At 36.9% G+C, this 25,042-nt stretch overlaps 1 protein-coding gene across 25 annotated transcripts in view; it reads left to right on the forward strand.

The window, feature by feature from the left end:
• MGA (MAX dimerization protein MGA) overlaps positions 1-25,042 on the forward strand; it is a 162,626-nt gene that overhangs the window by 82,428 nt on the left and 55,156 nt on the right. For all 25 annotated transcript variants that reach the window (XM_073876839.1, XM_073876837.1, XM_073876835.1 and 22 more), the window contains exons 3-9: positions 9,760-10,708; positions 11,493-11,571; positions 11,692-11,787; positions 20,154-20,285; positions 20,683-20,787; positions 21,987-22,648; positions 23,805-24,150. In XM_073876839.1, coding sequence (XP_073732940.1) covers positions 9,760-10,708; positions 11,493-11,571; positions 11,692-11,787; positions 20,154-20,285; positions 20,683-20,787; positions 21,987-22,648; positions 23,805-24,150 — 2,369 coding nt within the window. The remainder of the gene's footprint in view (positions 1-9,759; positions 10,709-11,492; positions 11,572-11,691; positions 11,788-20,153; positions 20,286-20,682; positions 20,788-21,986; positions 22,649-23,804; positions 24,151-25,042) is intronic.

Genomic DNA, 25,042 nt, shown 5'->3' on the forward strand with positions numbered 1-25,042 from the left:
AGCATATATTTGGAAGTGGAATTGCTTAATCATAGGGTATACATATGTGTTTTTTTTTTAAGATTTTACTTATTTGAGAGAGAGAGTGAGCATGAGTGGGGGAGGGGCAGAGGGATAAGCCGACTCCCCACTGAGTGGGGAGCTCTACGTGTGGCTTGATCCCAGGACCCTAGGATCGTGACCTGAGCCTAAGGCAGACTTAACCAACTGAGCCACCTAGGTGCCCCATATGGTTAGCATTAGTATAAGTCCTCACATGGTCTTATCAATTTATTCTTCCACAATCAGTAAGAATTGAGGTTGCTCAACATCCCTACCAGGTTTAGTGTATTTTTTCTTTTTCATTTTAGCTATTCTCCTAAATGTGTAGTGGCAAAGTATTGTGGGTTTTTAAATTTTTTAAGTTTTTATTTTAAACTTTTTTTTTAAGATTTTATTTATTTATTTGAGAGAGCGAGTGAGTGAGAGCACAAGCAGGGTGAAGGGCAGAGGAGGGAGAAGCAGACTCCCTACTGAGCAGGGAGCCGGATGTGGGACTTTATCCCGGGATCATGACTTGAGCCAAAGGTAGACGCTTAACCATCTGAGCCATCCAGGAGCCCCCCCCCCTTAAAGATTTTATTTATTTATTTGTCAGAGAGAGCCAAGAGTACAAGCAGGGGGAGAGGCAGGCTGAGGGAGAAGCACGCTCCTCGATGAGCAAGGAGCTGGATGTTGGACTCAGTCCCAGAGCTCTAAGATCATGACCTGAGCCGAAGTCAAATGCTTAACTGACTGAGCCACCCAAGCATCCCTATTGTGGGTTTTTTAAAGTTGCGGTAAAATATACATAACATGAAGTTTACCATTTTAACCATTTTTAAGTGTACAGTTGAATGACATTAAGTACATTTTACAGTTTTTTGTAAACATCTCTAAAATTCTATTCTATTATTCTATTGTGACAGTTATTTGTAATAGATGTTAATCCATTAAGTAAATGATTTGCAAATTTTTTTCTTTTTTGTGTGAGTTGACTCTGATAGTGTCTTTTGTTGTACAAAAGCAAGTTTTTAATTTTGATGAAGTATAATTTTTCTGTTTTTTTTCCTGTTCTCTTGGTGTCCTGTTTGTTTGTTTGTTTATTTATTTATTTTTGTGTCCTGTTTAAAGAACCAGTACCAAATCCAAGGTTATAAAGATTTTCCCATGTGTTTTCTACTAAGAGTTACTGAGAATTAGCTCTTAAATTTAGGCCTTTGATCCATTTTGCATATTTTTTTAAAGTTCCTATTTACTTAAGTAATCTCTACACCCAGCCTCGGGCTTGAACTCAGGACCCTGAGATCAAGAGTTGCATGCTCCTCTAACTGAGCCAGCTAGGTGCTCCCATTTTGACTATGTTTATGAGTGTTATAAGGGCCAATTTTATTGTTCTGCATATGTATACTCAATTTTCCCAGCACCGTTTGTTAAAAAGACTTTTTCATATAAATGGTCTTGGCACTCTTGTCAAAAATCAGTTGACCATATATGTCAGGGTTCATTCCTGGGCTCTCTGTTCTGTTCTGGTCTATGTGTATATGTCTGTTCTTAATCTGGTACCAGTGGTTTGATTACTTTAACTTTTGTAGTAGGTTTTGGGTTCGAGAAGTGGGAGTCTCCCAACTTTGTTCTTGTTTTTCAAGATTGTTTGGCCATTTGAGATCCCTTAAGATGCCATTTGAATTTTAGTATCACTTTTTCTGCAAAAAGGATCATTGTTTTATTTTTGATAAGGATTACATTGCATCTGTATGTTGCTTTGGGTAGTGTTGTTACCTTAACAATATTATATGTTCCAGTCCATGGACATGGGATATCTTTCCATTCAGGTCTTTAATTTCTTTCACCAGTAATGTATAGTTTTCAGTGTAAGTCTTTGCGTCCTTGGTTAAATCTATTCCTGTGTATTTTATTCTTTTTGATGCTATTGCAAATAGAATGGTTTTCTTAATTTTCTTTTTGAGAAAAAATTGTTTTATATTGTATATTGCTCACTATAGAAATATTGCTTATACTTCTTGACTTTTGTATTTTGTAGTTTTGCTGCATTTGTTTATTAACTGATTTTTTTTTCCTGTGTGTGTATTCTTTAGAATTTTCTACATAAAAGATCATGTCAGCTATGAATAGAGGTAGCTTTATTTCTTTTTGTTTGAATGTATATTATTTCTTGCCTAATTGCTGTAGCTAGAACTTCCAGTATTGAATAGCAGTGATGAAAGGAGCATTGTGGTTTTAATTTGCATTTTTCTAATTAGTAAAGTTTTTATATACCTTTTAGTATATTTTATATATCTTTTAGTAAAGTTTTTAAGTTCGTTTTTATATACTTGCCATTGGGAGTGCTCAGGTAGTTATACACGCGAGGGTCTGTTCTTGGATACCATTTTCCCCCTTTGATTAGTTTGTCTACCCTTAGGTAAAATATTGTTTTAATTAGTATAGCTTTGTAATGGTAATTGCCTGACCTTTGGGTTCCACCTACAGTCCTTCCCTACTCCACCTCTGTCCTAAGCCACCCCCCTATTTTAGAAAAAATTAGTCATTGTTGGTTCTTACCTACTTTGATGTATTTATTATCTTGTCTCTTTATCTAATTTATTACTCTTGTAGAATGTTGCAATGCCTTTTTCTCCAGTTTTGCCCTTATTTGTCAGACTTTTTATTTTTTTATTTTTATTTTTTTAGAGAGAGAGAGAGGGAGCGCCTATGCACGGGGATGGGCAGAGGGAGAGAGAGAATCCCAAGCAGGTTCCATGCCCAGCGTGGAGCGCAATATGGGGCTGGATCTGACGGCCCTGAGATCATGACCCAAGCTGAAACTAAAAGTCCCTAACCGACTGAGCCACCCAGGCACCCCAGACTTTTACTTCTCTGTTTAATTCTTAAGGGTCTATTGATTGTCTTAAAATAAAAGAAAATTTTAAGTGAAAGTAGTACTATTTTGTTTCAACACCAACTGATAAAGTCTGCAGTTTAGTTCCGACACTAACTCAGCAGTTTGGACACTAACTCCATAAGTTTGGAGGCATGGTCCCCGAGAAGACTGCTCCTACTTCAGATGCATGCCAACCTCAGGTGGGGTCTCCAAGCTGCTTGGACTTTTTACCAAGTGGCTCTGAATTCATAGGTTCCCGTGAACACCCTCAGGTTTACTAATTCACTGGAATAACTCAAGAGAACTCAGAAAGGACTATACTTACGAGAGCAGTTTTATAATAAAGGATACAGGTTAGAATCATGAATCATCCAGATGAAGAGACTCAATGTGACGTCAGGAGGGTCTCAAATGTAAAGCCTTCATGCCCTTTCCCTAGGAGACATAGGGTATGTCACTCTCCTGGCATATTGATATGTTCACCAGGTAGGAAGCTCCATCGAGTTCTGGTGTCCAGTTTTAGTTGAGGTTTCATTAAGTAGGTGAGATTGATTAAATCATTGGTTAGGTGATTGAACTTAATCTCCAGCCTCCCCTCCCTCCCTTGGAGGTGAGGCTGCTTTGTAGTCCTTTGAATCTTCTAATCAGAGTTGGTCTTTCTAGTGCCCAGCCCCCATCATGAAGCTATCTAGGAGCCCACTGTTGTTACCTCATTAACATAATCTTAGATGTGATCCAAGGGGCTCATGAATAGCAAAAGACATTTCTATCACCCAGGACTTTCCAAGGGTTTTAGAAACTCCGTGCCAGGAACACTGGAGGAAAACCAGACAAATTCTTTATTATATGCTGAATATATATACATAATTTAAAAAGCTTAAATAAAACCACATGGTGAAAAATACACTCTCTCTTACTTCACTCCTCTTCACCCCCTATATTTCTTCCTAGAGGATATTTGTTTTTCCACTTATAATCATTTCTTTTGATATTTGCCTCTAACTCATATACAGTGCCAGCTAATTACTATTTTTACATGTTACCCAAATCTTTCAGTTGTTATTCTTTTCTCATTTTATCAGTATAGTTGTCACAAAAATACCCATTTTTAATGTTACGATATAGATTTTCTATATCGTTGAGCCAAGTGGTATTACCATAACATTTTCTTGTATTATTTTGTTTTTTTAGCAATTATTGCCATTTTTTCCTTTTCCTTAGGTTTCTTTAGGCCTAGTGTTAATTCTTTTCAAATTCTTCAGTTAAACTTGAAATTTCTCAGTTTATTCACACACATACTTTCATCTGATTAAAGTAATTTTTTGTCTCGTCTGAACACTGTCTTCAGTTGCTCTTTATCTTCCTTTGCTAATCTGAACTGGTTGTTCTCTAAGACCATACAAAGCTGCCTTGGGATTTCATTTTGCTGTCATCCTGCTGACTACATTTACCTTTCCCTTATGTAGGTCCTCCTGTTTCCTATATTTTAAGCTGTCTGAGTTGCTTTGTGTTCTCTTTTTTTTCTCAAGTACATATTTCAGTAGTTCCCTCAGAAAGGATGTATGGAACATAGAATTTTAGAATATTTAAATAAAATCACTTCTGATGGAGGGGTGCCTCTGTGGCTCAGTCAGTTTAAGCATCTGCCTTTGACTCAGATCTGATCCCAGGGTCTTGGGATCAAGCCTTGTATTGGGCTCCCCGCACAGTGGGGGTCTGCTTCTTCCTCTCCCTCTGTGCTTGCGTGGGCTTTCTCTTTCTCTCTTTCTCAAGTAAATAAATCTTTGTTTTTTAAAGAATTTTTTAAAATTTATTTTTGGTTTTTAATTTTTAAACGTTTTATTTATCAGATTTCATTTTCTGAGAACTCTTTGTTTTCTTTTGCATTCTACAGTACCTTTTTCCAATGGATTTTTTTTTTTTTTTTTTTTTTTGGTTAATCAAATAAGTACCAGTTTCATGGAAGCCATTATGTAATGGGTTCTTCTAAGGGGCATCTATAGTATCTGTACACATCTTTACAGTAGTGCTTATTAAGTTAAATAACATTGTATTGTCTACTTGTCTGTCTCCTGTACTGGTCTGTAAATTCCTTGAGTGTAGGGGACTGTGCTTTATTTATTTTGGTAATCTCTGTGCCCAAGAAAATATACTGGCACATTGTAGATGTTCAGATAATATTGACTGAATGAGCTTATCCGTAGCACTTAGAGGTTTTATTTATCTGTTTTAAAAAAGATTTAGTTTGTCAGAGAGAGGGAGCGCGTGCATGCACAAGCAGGGGTTGCTGCAGGCTGAGGGAGAAGCAACCTCCCTACTGAGCAAGGAGCCCCATGCAGGCCTTGATCCCAGGATCCTGGGATCATGACCTGAGCCGAAGGCACTTAACTGACTGAGCCTTCCAGGTGTCCTGCACTGAAAGCTTTTAAAATGTGTTTAAGAGTGACTGGTATATGTCATATTTATTTGTTGCATTGATTATGTGCTATCAACAAAAAAGTAATCCTTTTCTTCAAGTTGTACAAATTGTTTGTTTTGCTTGTATTCTTGCTTAAATTATCTTTCACCTCATTTGGTTAGACTTCTTAGAACTGAAACTTAAGGGTTGTATGCAAAATCCTCCCGCCAAGACAAATTTTCATGCTTTATGCATAAAGTTTTTTTGGAAGATAAGGAGAGATACTTTCTTAGAATCTTTCTAAGAGCAAGTTTAATTCCTCAGGAAAATGTGAAAGCAATTATTGCAGTAGCAGCCAAGATCTAGCTTTAGGAAGTTCTCAGCTACTGAAAACAAATTCAGGTCATGTGGTTAAATGAAAAGAAGATACAGATTTTTTTTCTACATTTTGGAAGTTAATGTCTTGAAATGTGAGGATAATGAGAGAACTTTAATTAAATGAATCCTCAATTACTTGATATAGAATGGCATTTCTTTATGAACTTACATAAAAACTGACATTATAGGGAGGAGAAAAAAAGGGCTTGTTTTGCTTAACCTTTTAAAAAGGATGAAAGAGGGGCGCCTGGGTGGCTCAGTCATTAAGTGTCTGCCTTTGGCTCAGGTCATGATCCCAGGGTCCTGGGTTTGAGCCTCACATTGGGCTCCCTGCTCAGCAGGAAGCCTGCTTCTCCCTCTCCCACTCCCCCTGCTTGTGTTCCCTCTCTTGCTGTGTCTCTCTCTCTGTCAAATAAATAAAAAATCTTAAAAAAAAAAAGAAACTGGATTGTAAAACTAAATTTATTAAAAATCCTTGAATTGTCACTTAAAATGGGTGGATTTTATTTCTTGTGTTTTTGTTTTTAGCCATTCTGACAGGTGTGAGGTGATATTACGGTTTTTGATTGCATATCCCTGATGGTAAGTGAGGTTGAACATCTTTTCATGTGTCTTTTGGGCATCTGTAGGTCTTTGGAAAAATGTTCATGTCTTCTGCCCATTTTTAATTGGATTATTTATTTTTTTGGTGTGGAGTTGTTTAAGTCTTTATATATTTTGGGTATTAACCCCTACTGGGGCATATTGTTGGCACATATCTTCTGTTCAGTAGGTTGTCTTTTTATTTTGTTGATGATTTCCTTTGCTCTGCAAAAGTTCTTTATTTTGGGGTAGTCAGTAGTTTTTTTGCTTCTGTTTCCCTCACCAAAGGAGACATATCTAGAAAAACGTTTCTATGGCTGATGTCAAGAGATAACTGCCTATGTTTTCTTCTAGGAGTTTTCTGGTTTCAGGTCTCATGTTTAGGTCTTTAATCTATTTTGAGTTTATTTTTGTGTATGGTGTAAGGAAGTGGTCCAAGAAATGTGTTGGTGAGGATGTAGAGAAAAAGGAAACTCTTGGCACTGTTGATGGGAATGTAGGCTAGTGCAGCTACTGTGGGAAACAGTGTGGAGTTCCTAAAAAAATTGAAATAGAATTATCCTATCCAGTAATACCCCTAGTGGATATTTACCCAAAGAAAATGAAAACTCTAATTTGAAAATGTGTACTCCTATGTTTATTGCTGCATTATTTACAATAGCTAAGGTATGGAAGCACCTTGAGTTGCTTCATACGGTATTTATCTTTCTCTGGTTGACTTACTTCGCTTACCATTACATCCTTTAGGTCCATCCATGTTGTTTGCAAATGGCAAGATTTCATTCTTTTTTATGGCTGAGTAAATTTCCATTTCCATATTATCATATCTTCTTTATCTATTCTTCTGTGGATGCACAGTTAGGTTGAATAAAGCTTTTTAAAGAAAGCATAAAGAAAGATCTATTTTTCACCAGTTAAGTGAAATTTTTGAAAGAGGGAACTTGTTTTAGCTTTCACATTTAAGTCTGTAATCCATCCTGGCTTAGTTTTTGTGTATGGTGTGAGGATGAAGGTCAAGGATCATATTTTTCCCTGCAGCTATCTAGTGTCTACGATCATTTATTGAAAGACCTTTAAAATGTGTCATGTTTTGGAAAATCAGGTGACTATATATATAGTTGCGTCTACTCTTGTACTAAGTTTTCCACTTACTGGTTTATTCTTTTGCCAGTACCATTTGGTTTTGATGACATTGGATATAATAAATCTTGGAATCCAGTAGTGTAATCCTCCAGCTTTTGATAGCATATAGAAATACAATTGATATTTATATATTGATTTTGTATCTTATTACCTTGCTGAATTCACTTACTAGTTTGTAATTCTTTGGATTTTCTTTTTTTTTTTTAAGATTTGATTTTATATTTATTAGCACAAGAGGGGGGAGGGTCAGAGGGAGAAGCAGACTCCCCACTGAGCAGGGACCCCGAGGTGGGACTCGATCCCAGGACTCCGGGATCATGACCTGAGCCGAAGGCAGTCGCTTAACTAACTGAGCCACCCAGGCGCCCAATTTTTTGGATTTTCTACACACACAGTTGTGTTGTCTGTGAACAAAGTTAGCATAAGGGCTGTAAATGCTGTACCAGCTTTGCACTCATGGGATAAATATTACTGGGTTATAATAACAGCCTTTTTAATGTCAGATTCATTTGCTAATGTTTTGTTGAGGGTTTTTAGATGTAAATTCATGATGGATATTTGTAGTTTTATTTCTGATATGTTGAAAGGTTATGCTTTCTTCATAAAACAAGTTGTAGATTGTTGCACTGACCTGCATTTTTCTGGATTTGTGCAAGATTAGTATTTTTTTCATTATGTGTTTGATAGACTTCATCAGGGAAGCCTTGGAGTTTTCTTTGTTGGCAGGTTTCAGATCGCAAATTCAGTTCTCTGTTGTTTTCTCTTTCATTGTTTTATTTTTCCTCTCACCTTTATTTCTTCTTTTTTCTTACTTTTGCTTTAATTTGCCTATTTTAGAACAGGGCTTGGCAGACTAAGACCTGTGGACCATACCTAGCTCACCATTTGTTTTGTATGGCCTGCAAATTAAAAAAAAAAAATATATATATATATATATATTTATGTATATATATTTTGTAAAGATTTTATTTATTTATTTGACAGAGAGAGACACAGCGAGAGAGGGAACACAAGCAGGGGGAGAGGGAGAAGTAGGCTTCTGGCAGAGCAGGGAGCCTGACACGGGGCTTGATCCCAGGACCCTGGGATCATGACCTGACTGCAGGCAGACGCTTAATGACTGAGCCACCCAGGCGCCCCTGATTTTTAAATTTTTAAGTAGGTAGGGAAGAAAAATAAAAGAAGAGTACTATTTTGTCACATGTGAAAATTATATAGTATTCAAATTACATTGTCCATTTGTTGCAATACAGTTATGCTCATTTGTTTATATATTGTCTGTGCTTTTATGTTAACAGTGGCAGAGTTGAGTAGTTGTAATAGAGACTGTATCGACCTCAAAGCCTAAAATTTTTACCATCTAGCACTTTGCAAACAAATTTATCACCCCTGACTAAGATAATTGATTTTAGACTTTTTACTTAAAACTATAAAATTTCCTCTGAGCATTGGTTTAGGTGCCTTCTACAAATTTTGGTATGTTGTACTGATGTTTGTTACTGATTTGTAACTTGATTCTATTGTTAGAGAACATGTGACTTAAAACCTTTGAAATAGAAATTTATTGTGACTTTGGTTTATTGTCATATGGTCAGTTTTGATTAATACTGAATGCACACTTGAAAATGTATGTGTTGTATATTTGCTGGGTGTAGTGTTCTGTAGTTTTCTCAGGTAAGTATGATACTACTGTTCATTTCTTTCTCAGTTTGTCTGTCTGTATGATGTCTTCTATCAGTTACTGAGAAAGGCATGTTAAAATCTCCCATCAGAGTCAGCGGACTTGTCTTTTTCTTTGTAGTACTATAAATTTTTGCTTAAACTAGCTTGAAGGTATATGTTAAGGTATATATACCTTTAGGATTGTTGTCTTTTTGATGAATTTTTATAAGGTCCCTTTTTATCCTTGATGGTACTTATTTTTATTTTTTTTTAAATATTTTATTTATTTGACAGAGACAGATAGTGACAGAGATAGCGAGAGAGAGCACCAGCAGGGGGAGAGGCAAAGGGAGAGGGAGAAGCAGGCTCCCCGTGGAGCAGGGAGCCTGATGAGGGGCTCCGTCCCAGGACACTGGGATCATGACCTCAGCCGAAGGCAGATGCTTAACGACTGAGCCACCCAGGCGCCCCTAAAACCTTACTCTTTATCCTATATAGTTTTTATGAGAAATTGATGGAAAGGGTAAAAGTGTGATGTTGATAAACTGCTTTTGAGAACTTTGCTAAGTTATACAGTGTTTTTTGAAGAATGGCTCATGATATCTGATGTGTCACTTAGTTTCCAACAGTCTTTCTTTTTTTCCTCCTGAATCTTAATTTTGCCCTTTTTAACCTCCCTCCCCTGTCTCTTCAGTCTTGTTGCCAACAATTTTGAAGACGGCTCCCATGTAGTGTCACCATTAGACCCGAATGGAAACTTCAATGTTGTTATTAAAGAGGAGCCTGTAGATGATTATGAATATGAACTTGCTGAGTGCCCAGAAGGGGTAACTATAAAACAGGAAGAGACAGATGAGGAAACAGATGTATACTCAAACAGTGATGATGATCCTATACTAGAGAAACAGCTAAAGAGGCACAATAAAGTTGATAACCTAGAAGCTGACCATCCGTCTTCTAAATGGCTACCAAATAGCCCATCAGGTGTTGCTCAAGCTAAAATGTTCAAGTTAGACGCTGGAAAGATGCCAGTAGTCTATCTGGAGCCCTGTGCTGTCACCAAAAGCACAGTGAAGATTTCTGAGCTCCCTGATAACATGCTTTCCACATCTCGAAAGGATAAATCTTCTGTATTGACAGAATTAGACTATTTGCCTACGTACATTGAAAATTCCAATGAGACTGGCTTCTGCTTAGGCAAGGAATCAGAAAATGGTCTTAGAAAACATTCACCAGATCTCAGAGTGGTACAGAAATATCCCTTACTTAAAGAGCCTCAATGGAAATATCCTGAGCTATCTGACAGCATTAACACAGAAAGAATACCTGACAGTTCAAAGAGTTCAGCTGGGGACCCATTTTTAGGAAAAGATGACTTGGGCAGAAGGAGAACAACTGTGCTTAAGATTTCAACAGCCTCCAAGGTTGTGAATGCTAATCAGAATGCCCCTTCAAATGTCCCTGGAAAAAGAGGAAGGCCGCGAAAATTGAAACTCTCTAAGGCAGGGCGACCACCTAAAAACACAGCAAAATCTGTAACTTCTACAAAGAACACTCCTATGGGTCCTGGGAGTACCTTTCCAGATGTGAAGCCTGATCTGGAAGACGTGGATGGTGTTCTCTTTGTTTCCTTTGAATCGAAGGTAAGATTATCATTTTCAGCATTTCTTTGGAGGTCAGATAGTGATTCTGGAATTGTATACTGGTTGATAACTAACTTAGAATCTTGTTTTTTCCAATGCACCTGCTAGGTGAAGATGTATGTGTTAGGGAGGGGAATGTCTCCACAATGTTTGGTTTAATTAACAGGCACCACTTAAGGTATTTTGTTTGAATGGACTTAATTGCCTGCTTTGATTTCAGTTCATGATTGTTGAACTGCATTTAGCTGGAATTTTAAAAATTGTTGGATCTTACTGGAATGTACATCATTATGGACTCTAAAAAGGCATACATACATGAAAACTTGACTATTTAGAATATCCCATCCTCTGATTATTATCAACAATAACGGAGTACCACTGGAGAACTAATATTGTCTTAGAAATTCTGTTGTCTCACACATGGATTAGTTTCGTTATTTTACTGCAACTCCAACTACATTATTTTTCTTTTAGATCTTTATAGAAGCCTGGTATTTCTAAATTGGCTACAGAGAGGTTGAATTCTCTTTCGCTGGTCTTTTCCTCTCTGTTAATTGCTGAGTAATCTGTCTTTACATAGGCTATGAGAAATCAGTATGTAAATTGGCATAAACAGTTTATGAGCATATGAACCTATTCAGATTTTTTTGCTTTTTTCCCTTCTGATTGAAATGCTGTTAATGTAGAACATTTAGAAAATATCAAAAGAATCAGAAAAAAAGGTTCCTGGTTTACATTTAAAGTTCTGGAAGTGATAGGAACTTCTTTCTTTTTTTATATATAGGAAGCTCTTGACATTCATGCAGTTGATGGGACAACTGAAGAGCCCTGTAGTCTTCAGGCATCAACCACAAATGACCCAGGTATTATATAATAGTATAAAAGGAGAGATATTTGGGATTTGGCTCTAGAAGTGAAAGATGCAGTGTTTCTTTTTCTTAGTATATAGCAACTTATTTTGTCATTGTTTGTTTTCTGAGTAGGTTGCAGAGCAAGAATTTCCCAGTTGGAAAAGGAATTGATAGAAGATTTGAAGGCCTTGCGGCATAAGCAGGTGATACATCCTGGTCTTCAAGAAGGTAATATTTAAAAAAAAAAAAAATACAAGCCAGTTTTTAATTTTGTTCTCTTTTTTCTCTCCTTTTTTCCCCTTTTCTCCCTTCCTGGTTCTCCTTACCCATTTTTGTTTTTCCTCTCCCCACCCCCCATCCTTGATTTCATTTCTTTTAGTACCTCTCTCAGCTTGTTTTTCTCTCTGATTCTTCCTCTTAATTTCAAAGCTTCTCTAGGGTTTTTTTTTTTTTTTATCATAACAAAAACCTTTCCAACTCTGAAGATACTGTCTCTGTGAAGCATAATAGCTTATGCATTTAAAAACTGTCATAATAAGAAAGTAGTGTTTTTTCTGTCTTAAACCCCAGTATTTTCTTCTCCATTTCTCATTTTTAAGTTTTAGTTGCTTTTGTTTTTGTGTGCTTTTTTTTTGTTGTGGGGGGAGTCCTATTTATTCTTATGTACTTAGTAATATGTAAGTGTGTAAATAGAATACTTCTCTCATTGTGTGACTGTAAACCATATTTTGTCTATTTCATGTATTGCCTGGGACGTCAGTTAAAATTTTCACTATTATCTCTATTTTGTTGTAATAAATTATCTTGGCTTTGATTATGTTGTTTAATCCTGTATTTTAATACTGAAATCTATACTAGTCCTACTTCTGACGTATGGTCAGAAGGCCGGTAGTAGCCTAACACTATGTCACAACGCCTACATCATTCACCTTACTTCATTTTTATCACATAGGCATTTTATCAGCTCATATCGTCACAAGAAGAACAGTATAATATTTTGAGAGAGACCACACATTCCATAATTTTTACTGTAGTATATTATAATCTATTTTATTATTTTCTCTTACTGTCCCTAATTTATAATTAAACTTTATCATAAGTATGTATGTCTAGGAAAAAACTATGTGTGTGTGTGTGTATGTGTGTGTATTAGGGTTTGGTACTAGGTGGTTTCAGGCATCCACTGAGGGTCTTAGAATATATCCACTGTGGGTCTTAAAATGTATCCCCTGCAGATTAGGAGGAATTGCTCTATACTTAACTACCATCATAGCAACTACTGACGTTGCCACTTGCTGTAAATGAGAGAGTGTAAACCATGCCCCAATTTTTAGTTTCTTGTATATTTGATTTTAGGTGTGCTTTTTGGAGTAGTTTATTGAGTTTTTGACTATTAGTCAGTCCCCCCACCCCCCAAAGGATTGTTGAACTGATTTACATTATATAATGGATCATTTATATGAGAGTCTAAGTAGTATATGCTAACAAAATGATTTATAAAATGATCATTCCGTTTCTAAATCAGCTAGTAATACCTGAAGAACTTTTGCTTTAATATGAAGCTGCTTGTGTGACAGTGTGGTCTTAGAGGGGTACTGTGGATTGTAATGGGACAATTACAGTCACATCATATTCTTGATAGTAAATAACATTATTGCTTATTGTTAGCTTTCATTTCTGCTATTTTATTTTAATAATATTCTCTTACGTCTATCAGTTAATTTTTCCTTTATCTTTTTTTCTCCCTCCTACTTCCATATTTTGTTAGTTATGTACTCTGATAATGTATAAATATCTTTCAACTTAATCCCTACCTTTTTCTCCGTCTTACTTGTAGAGGTAAATATGTTCAGCGCTCCCTGCTGGTCTTTTTGCTTTGGTTTGTTTGCCTATTATTTCCTGGCCGGTTAAAGTTTGAGTTTGTTTTTTCCTTCTCCTACATACATTGTAGTCAAATCTAACTTTTTTCTCTGTGTAATTGGGGTTCAAAGTCAAATGCTCCTGGAAACTAAGCAGATAGCCAAATAAAATTAGCCTGATTTTGTGTACGAGGTTGGACTCTGGCAGGCTGGAGCACAGGGGCCTCTTCTAAAGGGGCAATCACATCTGTGGATTATTGTCATATGGGAAGGTTGGCCCAGTATTTTCAGAAATTCTCATTGTTCAGTAAAAACTGAAGTCAGCATTTTTATGTAATGATGCTCAATTTCTAAGTGGTAGAAGCTGATACTAGTCTTTTGGGCGAAGTTTAAACACTGAGCCAAACAAAATGTGGGTGAACCATCAGTTTTCATCTGCTATACGGATTCTGCATTTGGTGTCATGTACAAGTTTTTACTTAATCTTCATGTTGTTAAAATTAATTCAACTGTATTCTTACATAGTTTTATATTTTTTAAACGATTTTATTTACTTATTTGAGAGAGTGCAAGTGGGGGTAGAAACAGAGGGACAAGCAGACTGCGCTGAGCGTGGAATCAGACATGAGGCTCAATCCCAGGACCCCACGATCATGACCTCAGCTGAAATTAAGAGTTGGACACTCAACCAACTGAGCCACCCAGCTGTCCCACAGTTTTATTTAAAAACAAACAAACAAACAAACAAAAAACAGTTAAATCTGTAATTCATAAGGTACTATTCATAAGGTGTGAGGTAGAGATCTATTTTGGGTTTTTCTCTCTATTTTGTTTTGGCAGATATCCCTTCACTCCTCAACCTTTGTTTGTTAAGACTTAGAATTTCAGAAAAATAAGTTATACTGGCTAAGTATTTGTAGTAACTAGTGATCCCAATCACAGGTGTCCCTTTAAGGTCCCTCTCTAAAAATTGATGATTGAAATAATTTGTTAAATTTTACTCTAATAATGTCATATTTCTTTGCTTTTCTGTTAACTGTGGAGTTACATTGTTTTTTAGAATATAAGCACTTAAAAGTTTTTGAGCTGGAAACTCAAAAAACTTGAAAAGATTTTTGAGCTTGCTTTGAAGTTGTGGAAATGTTAAGCCTGAGGAAGTGTTTTTACTGGTGGTGGTAGTCTTGTTGCTAAAATAAAATAAGAATCTTAATTTTGTTTTCCACAGAACTATATTTTTTTCTGTCTCCTGTACTACCTTTACTACATCCAGATTGATTTATTTCCTATCAGCCTGAAATTATCATCTGTTTTTGAACTCTTAACGGTATTTTTGTAGAAGCATTTCTACTTCACTGCTACCAAGTCAATTCTGTGTCAATTTAAACATTTTTTCAAAAGATTTATTTACTTGAGAGAGAGAGAGAGAGAGAGAGCACACACGGGGGGTGGGGGTGGGGGTGGGGAAGAGAGGAAGAAGCAGAGTCCCCACTGAGCAGGGAGCCAGATGCAGGGCTCTACCCCAGGACCCTGGGATCATGACCTGAGCTGAAGGCCGTTGCTTAACGATTGAGCCACCCAGACATCCCTAAAATTTTTTTATTTTAGCTAAGTTTTAGGTTTGTAGAAAAATTGGGAACATAGTAGAGTTCCCATATACTCTTCATTACGTTTCCCTTATTATTAACATCTAACATTAGTGTATTTGTTACAATTAGACAATATTGATATATTAATATATTTTTTAAAAATTTTATTTATTTGACAGAGAGAGACAGTGAGAGAGGGAGTACAAGCAGGGGGAGTGGGAGAGGGAGAAGCAGGCTTCCTGCTGAGCAGGGAGCCCGATGCAGGGCTCTATCCCAGGACCCCGGGATCATGACCTGAGCTGAAGGCAGACCCTTAATGATGGGAGCCACCCAGGCGCCCCTTAATATATTAATATTAACTGAGGTCCATTCAGATTCCCTTACTTTTTTTGTTCCAGGATTCCATCTAGGAAATCACATTTGGTAGTCATGTCTCCTTAGGATCCTCTTGGCTGGGACAGTTACTAAAAAAAAAAAATTTTTTTTTTTTTTTAACATTTTTATTGAGAGAGAGAGAGAATGGTAGATGAGAGGGGGGAGAGCCAGAGGGAGAAGCAGACTCCCCGCTGAGCAGGGAGCCCGATGCAGGACTCGATCCCGGGACTCCAGGATCATGACCCGAGCCAAAGGCAGTCGCTCAACCAACTGAGCCACCCAGGCGCCCTGTTTACTCAAATTTTTAAAATTTTTAATGACCTTGACAATTTTGAGGAGTACTGGTCAGATATTTTGTAGAATGTCTCTCAGTTGAGTTTCATCTGATGTTTTTCTCAAGGTTAGACTGAGGTTTTATGTTCATAGGAGGAAGATCACAGAGGTGGAATGTCATTCTCATCCCATTGTGTCAAGGGTACATTTTATCAACATGATTTATCACTGACCTTTCCATGCTGTACTCTTTGGAAGGAGTCACTGGGTAGTCCATATTTAGTGAGTGGGAAGTTATGCTCCACTTCTTGAGGTGGAGTATGAGCATAAATTAATAGGAATTCCTCTGTGCCAGAGATTTACCTTTTTCCCCAAATTTTTAAAAAGTTTTTATTTTAATTCCAGTTAGTTAACATACAGTTAGATTAGGTTCCGATGTACAGTATAGTGATTTATCAGTTCCATACATCACCCAGTGCTTATCACAAGTACACACCTTAATCCCCATCCCCTATGTCCCCCACCCTCCCGCTCCTCTCCCCTTTGGGGACCATCAGTTTGTTCTTTATAATTAAGAGTCTGTTTCTTCATTTGTTTCTCTTTGTTCATTTGTTTCATTTCTTAAATTCCACATATGAGTGAAAATATATGGCATTTGTGTTCTCTGATTGACTTGTGTCACTTCACATTGTACTCTGAAGTTGTTGCAACCTATCTATTACATCACTGATGAACTTTTGTCAGTTATAATGTTAAATTCCTTTATGGCCATCTTTCTAGAGCTCTGTGACAGTTTTTAGTTAAAAAATATTCTGAGCGTAGTGTTAAAATGACGGTTACCTGGAGCTTTTCTGTTTTATATATATTTGCTTTTCTGTTCTGTGCTGGTTAGTTACATAGGAGTTTATTCCTTTTGAATGTGTTTTTGTGGGTGCTTTATATTTTAGTGTGTTTAGCTGGGGCAGGCATTTTTTAAAATGCTTTAGTTTTTAGAGAGCGCGAGCACGCTAGTGCGCACAAGTGCACACATGCACACAAGCAGGGGGAGGGGCGGGGGGGAAGAGGGAATCTCAAGCAGGCTCCATGGCCAGCGTGGAGCCGATTTGGGGCTCAGTCTCATGACCCTGAGTTTATGACTGAGCCAAAGTCAATGACGCTTAATCAACTGAACCACCCAGGCATCCCAGGCATTTTTTTTTTGTTTTTAAACTATGGTGAGTCTGCCTTTGAACCTGAAGTGTATCTTTTTTTCAGTTCTATCTTTAGGAGTCTTTTTTTGTAATGGTGTAATAAAATGTTTTTAAGAAGTAGTTCCTAATCTGGTGAAAAGGCAGAAGCATTTAGAAGTCATAATTTAGTTTAAACCATCATATGTGGAAAGGATTTTATGTTTTTTGGGGATATGCTTTCTACGAATTATTTAGCTATCTTTTCTGCAGGTTACTCTCATTCATAGGAAACCAACTAAGTCTAAGGTCTCTCTAGTATGTGTTAAATGGGGAAGGATTTTCTTGCAGGGCAAACATTTCAGGATAGTATTTAGCTTATAGCTAAATTGGGAATTACTTTGAACATGGTTTATGTGCCATTGACTTCTACTTTTATGGCTTTAAAAATATTGATAGGTATATTTAAAATAAATTTCATCTTTTTGTTGTTTTTAGAACTTGCTTTCACTGTTGGGGGAAAGTGGAAGTTTAAAATACAAGTAAACACAGAAGAAAATAGGAAAAACAGTCTCTAAATTTGATTGTATGGGGTCTAGAGTTTGTAGGTCTACATATGGGTACATTTTTTATCAACTTAATTCCTTTTATTTTATCATCTATGTAGGCAGCTGTTCTGGCATTTTTTTTTTTCCAATAATAGTATTTTTCTCTTCTCAAAGCACTAGAATATCTTATCCTTTTATTTAGGGATAAATAAAAGCAATTTCTGAGTATATTGCTTTGTGGTTCCACTCTGCTGTCCCTTCCCACCTTTCCTAGGTAATTCTACTTATTCTAACTTAAGAATTACGTACTCAGTAAAATTTTAGCACATTCCCTTGGGCTTTTCAAGTGTTACTTCTTTTTGCTTACCTCTCTTGGGACTTACTTACACCATTATAACTTTTAATGAGTCAGTTGGGAAAATAACACTAAAGTTCCTTGAGGTCTGGGAAACGTCTTATCTCTATTACCGTCTGTATTACAGAGTATTTCATAGAGAAGGTAAAATAAATTCTTAAAACATAAAACCCAGTGTGGTGGATTAATATTTTAATTGATGAGGAAGTGAAAGCCATGAGAAATTTAGCCCAAACACAAAGTAGAAACCAGTTGTTTTGACTTCCAGTTGTATTTTTACCTGATTCATTAGAAACAGGAAAGAATTACTTACTTAAAAGATTTTATTTTTGGGGTGTCTGGGTGGCTCGTTCAGTTAATAACTATAGAGCTGGTTGTCTCCAGCTACAAGCAGCCTCAGGTTTATCCCAGTTTGTTGTATATTTTTCATTTTTTAAAAGATTTTATTTATTTGACAGAGCATGCACAAGCAGGGGGAGCAGCAGAGGGAGAGGGAGAAGCATGCTCCCCACTGAGCAGGGAGCCCGACGGGGGTGGGGGTGGGGGGCCTTGATCCCAGGACTGACCTGAGCTAAAGGCAGACAACTTAACTGACTAAGCCACCCAGGTACCCCTAATTAATCATTTGATATGCCATTATACAAGAAGGATTCAGAATAACTAAGTGTATCATTAAACTTCTTAGTAAATATCAGACTGTACAGATGAAATAGAAGATAAATTTATTAAAGAGTATTAGATGACTTACAGAATCTCCTGAAAAGCCAGAAAAACACACAGAAAAATGTCCATATTACTTTTGTTGAATGCTCATACAAGCGGTCCCACAACATTGGACAGTTACCACCAATTTAGTATGGACATTGCACACAGTATATGTAGAGCTAGGACCTTGGTTACTTCTGCCTCTAAAAATTTTTTACTTGGCCAAACACCGTCACCCTCGTTCACACAGTTCTGCGTAGTTTCCCTTCATGGTGCTCTTTCCCAAATTGATGTCTTTCATGGGTACAGCTGATTGGCAAAACCTGTTACATGTCTGCACATAAACTGCAAGGGAAGGTGGAAAATGAGTTTTTCCTAACACCCACCTTGAAGAGGTTGGAGTTATAATGGAGAAAAGTAACAGCAAGGGGAAGGGTGTTGAAATATTTTGAGCAGCCACAAATATGTCAAGGACTCAAAATATCCAATACAATTTGAACATGAACATACCCCAATATATAGCAATTCCATTCCTGGTAAATGTCACAAGGAAAAGCTAAATGCACTAGAGAAGCTCTCACACATCACATGTGTGATGCACATTGTACACAATGAATAATTACATTGGAGCATTGCTTGAAATTTTTAAAAATAGGAAAAAACTAAAATGGGTGAAGGGGGCTGGGAGATACAGGCTTCCAGTTAGGGAATGAGTAAGTCACAGGAATGAAAGGTACAGCATAAGGAATATAGTCAGTGGTATTTTAACATTGTGTGTCAGCTATACTCAAAAAATTAAAAAGAAAAATAGGAAACAACCTAATTCTCATCTGTAGGAGAATGGTGAATAAATTGGGAGTACTATATATTCATAATCTGGGGTAGTGTACGTGGTGAAAATAAATGATCCAGAGATAAATCTGTCAACATAGACAAATCGCAGTTGTAAAATATTAAGGGGAAAAAAACCCACCAAAAACTGTAAAAGGATATGTTAAGTAAATACTTTCCCAAAAGATTACCTCTTAATCTACAAATAAGTTATATTTAAGGCTCAATTAACCATAAATACCACTAATAATTACTAGGGAATTAGGAACCGTAATTCAGGCCCAAGCTTAATCTATGGCAAATTTGTATTAAATGTTCTAGAAAGTCTCTGGATCACAAAGGATCTTAATTCTTCTATGTTTATGTATTAGTTACCATTGTTGCTTAACAAATTACCATAAACTTAAGATACATACTCTCTCGTTTTCTTTGGATTGGGAGTTTGGGCATGGCTTAACTGGGTTCTCTGCTTTATGTCTCACGGTGCTGCAGGCAAGATGTCAGGTCTGGTTTCTCCTCAGAGGCTTGACTGGGGAGGATTCTGCTTCCAGTTTCCCTCAGGTTGTTGGCAGAATTTATACCCTTGCAGCTTTAGCAAGATGGGTGATACGTGCACTCATATTATCACATACACCAAATCATGTACATCCCATCCCTTTGGCCACTTTTTGTATGCTAGAAATAAAGCACAGGCCCTATCCGCAATCAAGGGAAGCGGAGGAGGGAGGATTACAGAAATATGTAACATCAGGAGGTGAGAATCAAGGGGTCACCTTAAAAATCCCTCTGCCACTTTTTATTTTTATTTTCTGCTCTCCACTCTGTCCTGTACCCTCTCCCCACACCTCAAAAGTTTAAAAAAAAAAAATGTAATTTGTGGTTCTTTTTCCTTGTAGTGGGCTTAAAATTGAATTCAGTGGATCCGACAATGAGCATTGATCTTAAGTATTTGGGAGTACAGCTACCTTTGGCTCCAGCCACTAGCTTTCCTTTCTGGAATCTTACAGGAACCAACCCTGCCTCTCCTGGTGAGTGTGTAGTATTTGTAAAGTAAAGTTGTGGTATAAATAAAAAACTACCTTTGTTAGAGACATTTAGGATATTCTAAAGTAGATTTTTTTACCTAGTGGCATAGTCTTAATGATTTATACATTTTTTTTTTTAAAGATTTTATTTATTTAAGAGAGAAACAGCGTGAGAAGGGAGAGGGTCAGAGGGAGAAGCAGGCTCCCCGCTGAAGCGGGAGCCTGATGTGGGACTCGATCCCAGGACTCTGGGATCATAACCTGAGCCGAAGGCAGTTGCTTAACCAACTGAGCCACTCAGGCGCTCTGATTTATACATTTTAGATTAAGTTTTAATAATTAGATATTAAATATTAGGTGGCTTGAATTTTGGTAATCTCATTTACTTTTTCTTTTATAGATGCTGGGTTTCCCTTTGTTTCTAGGACAGGGAAGACCAATGACTTCACCAAAATCAAGGGATGGAGGGGAAAGTTTCATAGTGCTTCTGCATCTAGGAGTGAAGGTAATTTGCTTTTCAAAAAATTGTAAATGTGTTCTGAAACATGTGGCCAAAGCCTTTTGTTAAAAGTAAGTTTTGGTTGTTTTTCTTCATCTCTTCTTTGCATGCCTTAAAATAAATGGAAAATAATTGTCTTGCCAATGTCTGTTCATTCCCTATGTTCCATATCCCTAACCATGTCAGGCTTGAATAATCCCTGCACCCTTTTTAAATTGCACTTCCTTTCTGTTACTCCTACAGTTATTTTTTTCATTTTCATTTTTTAGTTTTTGTGGGTGGTGGGGGGGATGCAGAGGGAGAGGGAGAAAGAATCTAAAGCAGGTTCCATGCCCAGCGTAGAGCCTGATGTGGGGCTTGATTGTGGGGCTCGATCTCACAACCCTGAGATCATGACCTGAGCTGAAATCGAGAGTTGGATGCTTAACTGAGCCACCCGGGCTCCCCACTCCTCTAGTTATCATAAGCATCATTCTCAAGTATTATTTCAGAACTGTATACTTCAGAGTTGTAGAGTGATTCCTGACAGCGTTACACTTCCAAGTAAACTTCTGACCCAAATGTTGTGACTGTATGCCTGTTGGTCTCCTTTCTTAGTGCTTTTCCTACTGCACTTATTTGCAGTTTACATTCTAGCCAGATAAATTTACCATGTATCCAAAATAGTTTTTCTCATCTTTGAATCTTTGTACAGTGTTATAATAGTATAATGCTTGTCTGTCTACTACATTTGCTTTTTCACTCTTCAAAAACTAAATTTTATACTCCTCTTATTTTGTGTCCGTGTGTTTTATATCAGAGTCCAGGTACTAAAACCTTTTAAATAATCTCTGGGTGTTCTGTTGAAGTTTGACTTATGTATATTTTTTGCTCTTATGTTTTTACTTAAATGTGGTTTCTCTGCTAAGGTCATAAGTTGTCAAAGGTTGTAGATTCTTAATGTTAATTATTACTGTTGTTAGCACTTCGCAAAAATTAATGTAAATATGTGTAATGATGGTTTTAGATAATGGGGGATTTTAATGAGTATATGATTCCATCTCTTCACTTGGTTTAATATTACATATTTTTCCTATGTTCTGAGGAGGGACAGTTTAGAAGATTTACTAGCTTATAACTTAATACTCTTGGTCTTTTTAAGTGTGTTTTTCTAGAGATCTAAAGATCTGCCATATATTTAGGTATCTGCATCTCTTTATTTCTAGGTGGAAATTCAGAAGGTCCACTGAAAAACCGTTCTGCTTTCTGTAGTGACAAGTTAGATGAGTACTTGGAAAATGAAGGCAAGCTGATGGAAACAAGTATGGGTTTCTCTTCTAATGCTCCCACATCTCCTGTGGTATATCAGCTTCCCACCAAGAGTACCAGCTATGTACGAACACTTGACAGTGTACTAAAGAAACAATCTACCATTTCCCCTTCTACCTCCTACTCTTTGAAGCCTCATTCTGTGCCCCCTGCTTCTCGAAAGGCAAAGTCTCAAAACAAACAGGCAACTTTTGGTGGCCGAACTAAATCATCTTACAAATCCATTTTACCCTACCCTGTTTCACCAAAGCAGAAACATGCTCATATGATTCCAGGAGATAAGGTTGCCAAGAATTCTTCAAGTACCATCTCAGAAAATCAGGTGAATAACTTTGTTGTGCCAACTTTAGATGAAAATACATTTCCAAAGCAAATTAGTTTGCGGCAGGCACACCAGCAGCAGCAGCAACAGCAACAGGGAACTCGCCCTCCAGGCTTGTCTAAATCTCAAGTGAAGCTAATGGACCTGGAAGACTGTGCACTTTGGGAAGGAAAACCAAGGACCTATATCACTGAAGAGCGAGCGGATGTATCCTTAACAACGCTGCTTACTGCTCAAGTAAGTATCTCTTGGTTTTTTTAGAAGTGTATTAGTTCATGGTTGGAAAGAATTAGGTTAGTGAGGGGAAATGGGAATGGGCTTTTTGGCGGAAGGATGGGGCATTGAGTTACCTTTGTGATAGGATAGTTAAGGAGATTCTCTTGTCTTCTGTATTTGTTGTTCTTTATAACTAGACACCTTAGTGTAGATCCCCTCCTGCCAGTAGAGGGAGACAGTACAGTTGTGCTTTTGGATAATGTCTTTGGCCTTGCGTAAAGTCAGCTGGCCATTCCGAAAATGTCTAATTTCATTCTCTAGCATGTGGGCAAGTATGTTTGCTAATCTTGTTAAAACCGCTTTGAAAGTTCTCCTTAAAGGGTACTACATTTCAGAAAATTTTTAAAAATTAACAAACCTGTGGAGGAAAAGCTTTTGTGTTTTATAAAATTTTATATTGAGAATTCTTCACTTAATGATTTACCTGTCTTAGCAGCCTCTGGTGCATGTGAAATGATACAACAGCATGTGCCTAATTTTTTTTTTTTGTCATGAAGTTTTTGTGCCTTAACCTTCCATTTTTAAATTATGTGACTAAATTCTAGATCTGAAGATCATCAGATGTTGGGATTAAATACACAATGTGTCCTTTATTATTAATCATCCCTAAAGACTGTTATGTACATATTATCCTATTCCCTTTTTATTAGTTACTGGAAAGCAGGTATCAGCAAACTATTTTTGTAAAGGGCCAGGCAGTAAATATTTTAGGCTTTGTAGGCCATCCACACTCTGTTGCATTTACTCAATTCTGCTCTTACAATGCCACAGATGTCTTGTGTTCCAGTGAAACTTTTTGAAACAGGTCCGATTTGGCCTGTGGGTCTTGTTAACCCCTGCCTTTGAAATATTACGTGTGATTTCTATTGAGAATAAACTCATCACTGTTGACATTCTGGCTCATAATTAATTTAAATATTCTCTTGTCTGTGCTATGCTTTAGATTGTTTAGAATCCTGGTTATATTTATGTTCCATCCTTTAAATATACTGCTAATCTTGTGCTATTAGTACTGAGTGTTCAGAGTCCAAAAAGGCAGACTAATATTTGACTTGCAAGTTGTAAGTGGTGTTGGGGCATGATTCAGTGTATTTACAATTTTTTATTTTAACTTCAGGCGTCTCTCAAAACTAAACCCATCCACACAATCATAAGGAAACGAGCCCCTCCATGCAACAATGACTTCTGTCGATTGGGTTGCGTGTGTTCCAGTCTAGCTTTGGAAAAGCGCCAGCCTGCTCACTGCCGCCGACCAGACTGCATGTTTGGCTGCACGTGTTTGAAAAGAAAGGTTGTACTTGTTAAAGGAGGCTCCAAAGCTAAGCATTTCCAGAGGAAAGCTGCTCATCGTGATCCAGTCTTTTATGATGCTTTGGGAGAGGAGCAAAGAGAAGAAGAAGAGGGAGTCAGGGAGGAGGAAGAACAATTGAAAGAGAAAAAGAGGAGAAAGAAGCTAGAATACAGTGAGTATTAATTGAGAGTTAAAAGTGTATAGTTTTATTTTTTTAGAACTGTTTGGTTATTTCAAATATTACTGTTAATTTATCTTAATCCTTCAATCAGGGGTCTAGTAAGAATTTTGAGAAATTCTTTTTCTTAAATGTTCTTTCTTTGTGGCTTGTGTGCACACACACACCTTTTTTTTAAATGTAATTTTTCTTTTGAAGGTGGCTTTTGTGTTCCATTTGAATCATTCTCTCATTTGGACTTCCAGAATGCCTTTGAAGCTTCCCCTATTTTTCTGTCTCCCTTTTCTTCCCATGTTCTTTGAATATGCAGATGATCAGTATAACCCATCATTCCCCCCCTCCCCAGCTTTTATTTAGGTATAATTGACAAGTACAATTGCACATGTTTAAAGTGTACCACATGACTATTTGGCATATGTATACATTGTGACATGATTATCACAGTCAAGTCAAGTAATATATCTCGTTATTTTCTAAAAGAAAAAATTTGTAACAAGACCCTCTGGTCCTGGTTTGAGCCATTCACCAGGTGATTGGAGTTTTGGGGACAGGATAAGGGTATAACTGAGTTAAGCATTATGTACTATTTTGAAAAGCTTATTTTTCCTTTTTGATAAAATATTAGACCCACCAAATTACATATTATATCATTCTTGATTTTTTTTCCTTTCTACTGTAGCTTTTTATTTTGTTCAAATACATTGAATATATTTTTCCCTTACAATTGAAGATTTTTTTGCTTCTTAGTTTAGGAGACTAATATTCCTTTTTTGGCAGTTTATATTTACATTCGCTGTTGATTGCCACATACTTATTTCAGTCATAGTAGATGTTTAATATTTCAGTGGATGTTCTTCCAGGATTTTCTGTTAATACACTTGTGTGT

Source organism: Callorhinus ursinus, unplaced genomic scaffold, assembly GCF_003265705.2.
Source record: "Callorhinus ursinus isolate GAN/ISIS: 27379988/994484 unplaced genomic scaffold, GSC_fseal_2.0 scaffold25, whole genome shotgun sequence".
Lineage (NCBI taxonomy): Eukaryota > Metazoa > Chordata > Mammalia > Carnivora > Otariidae > Callorhinus > Callorhinus ursinus.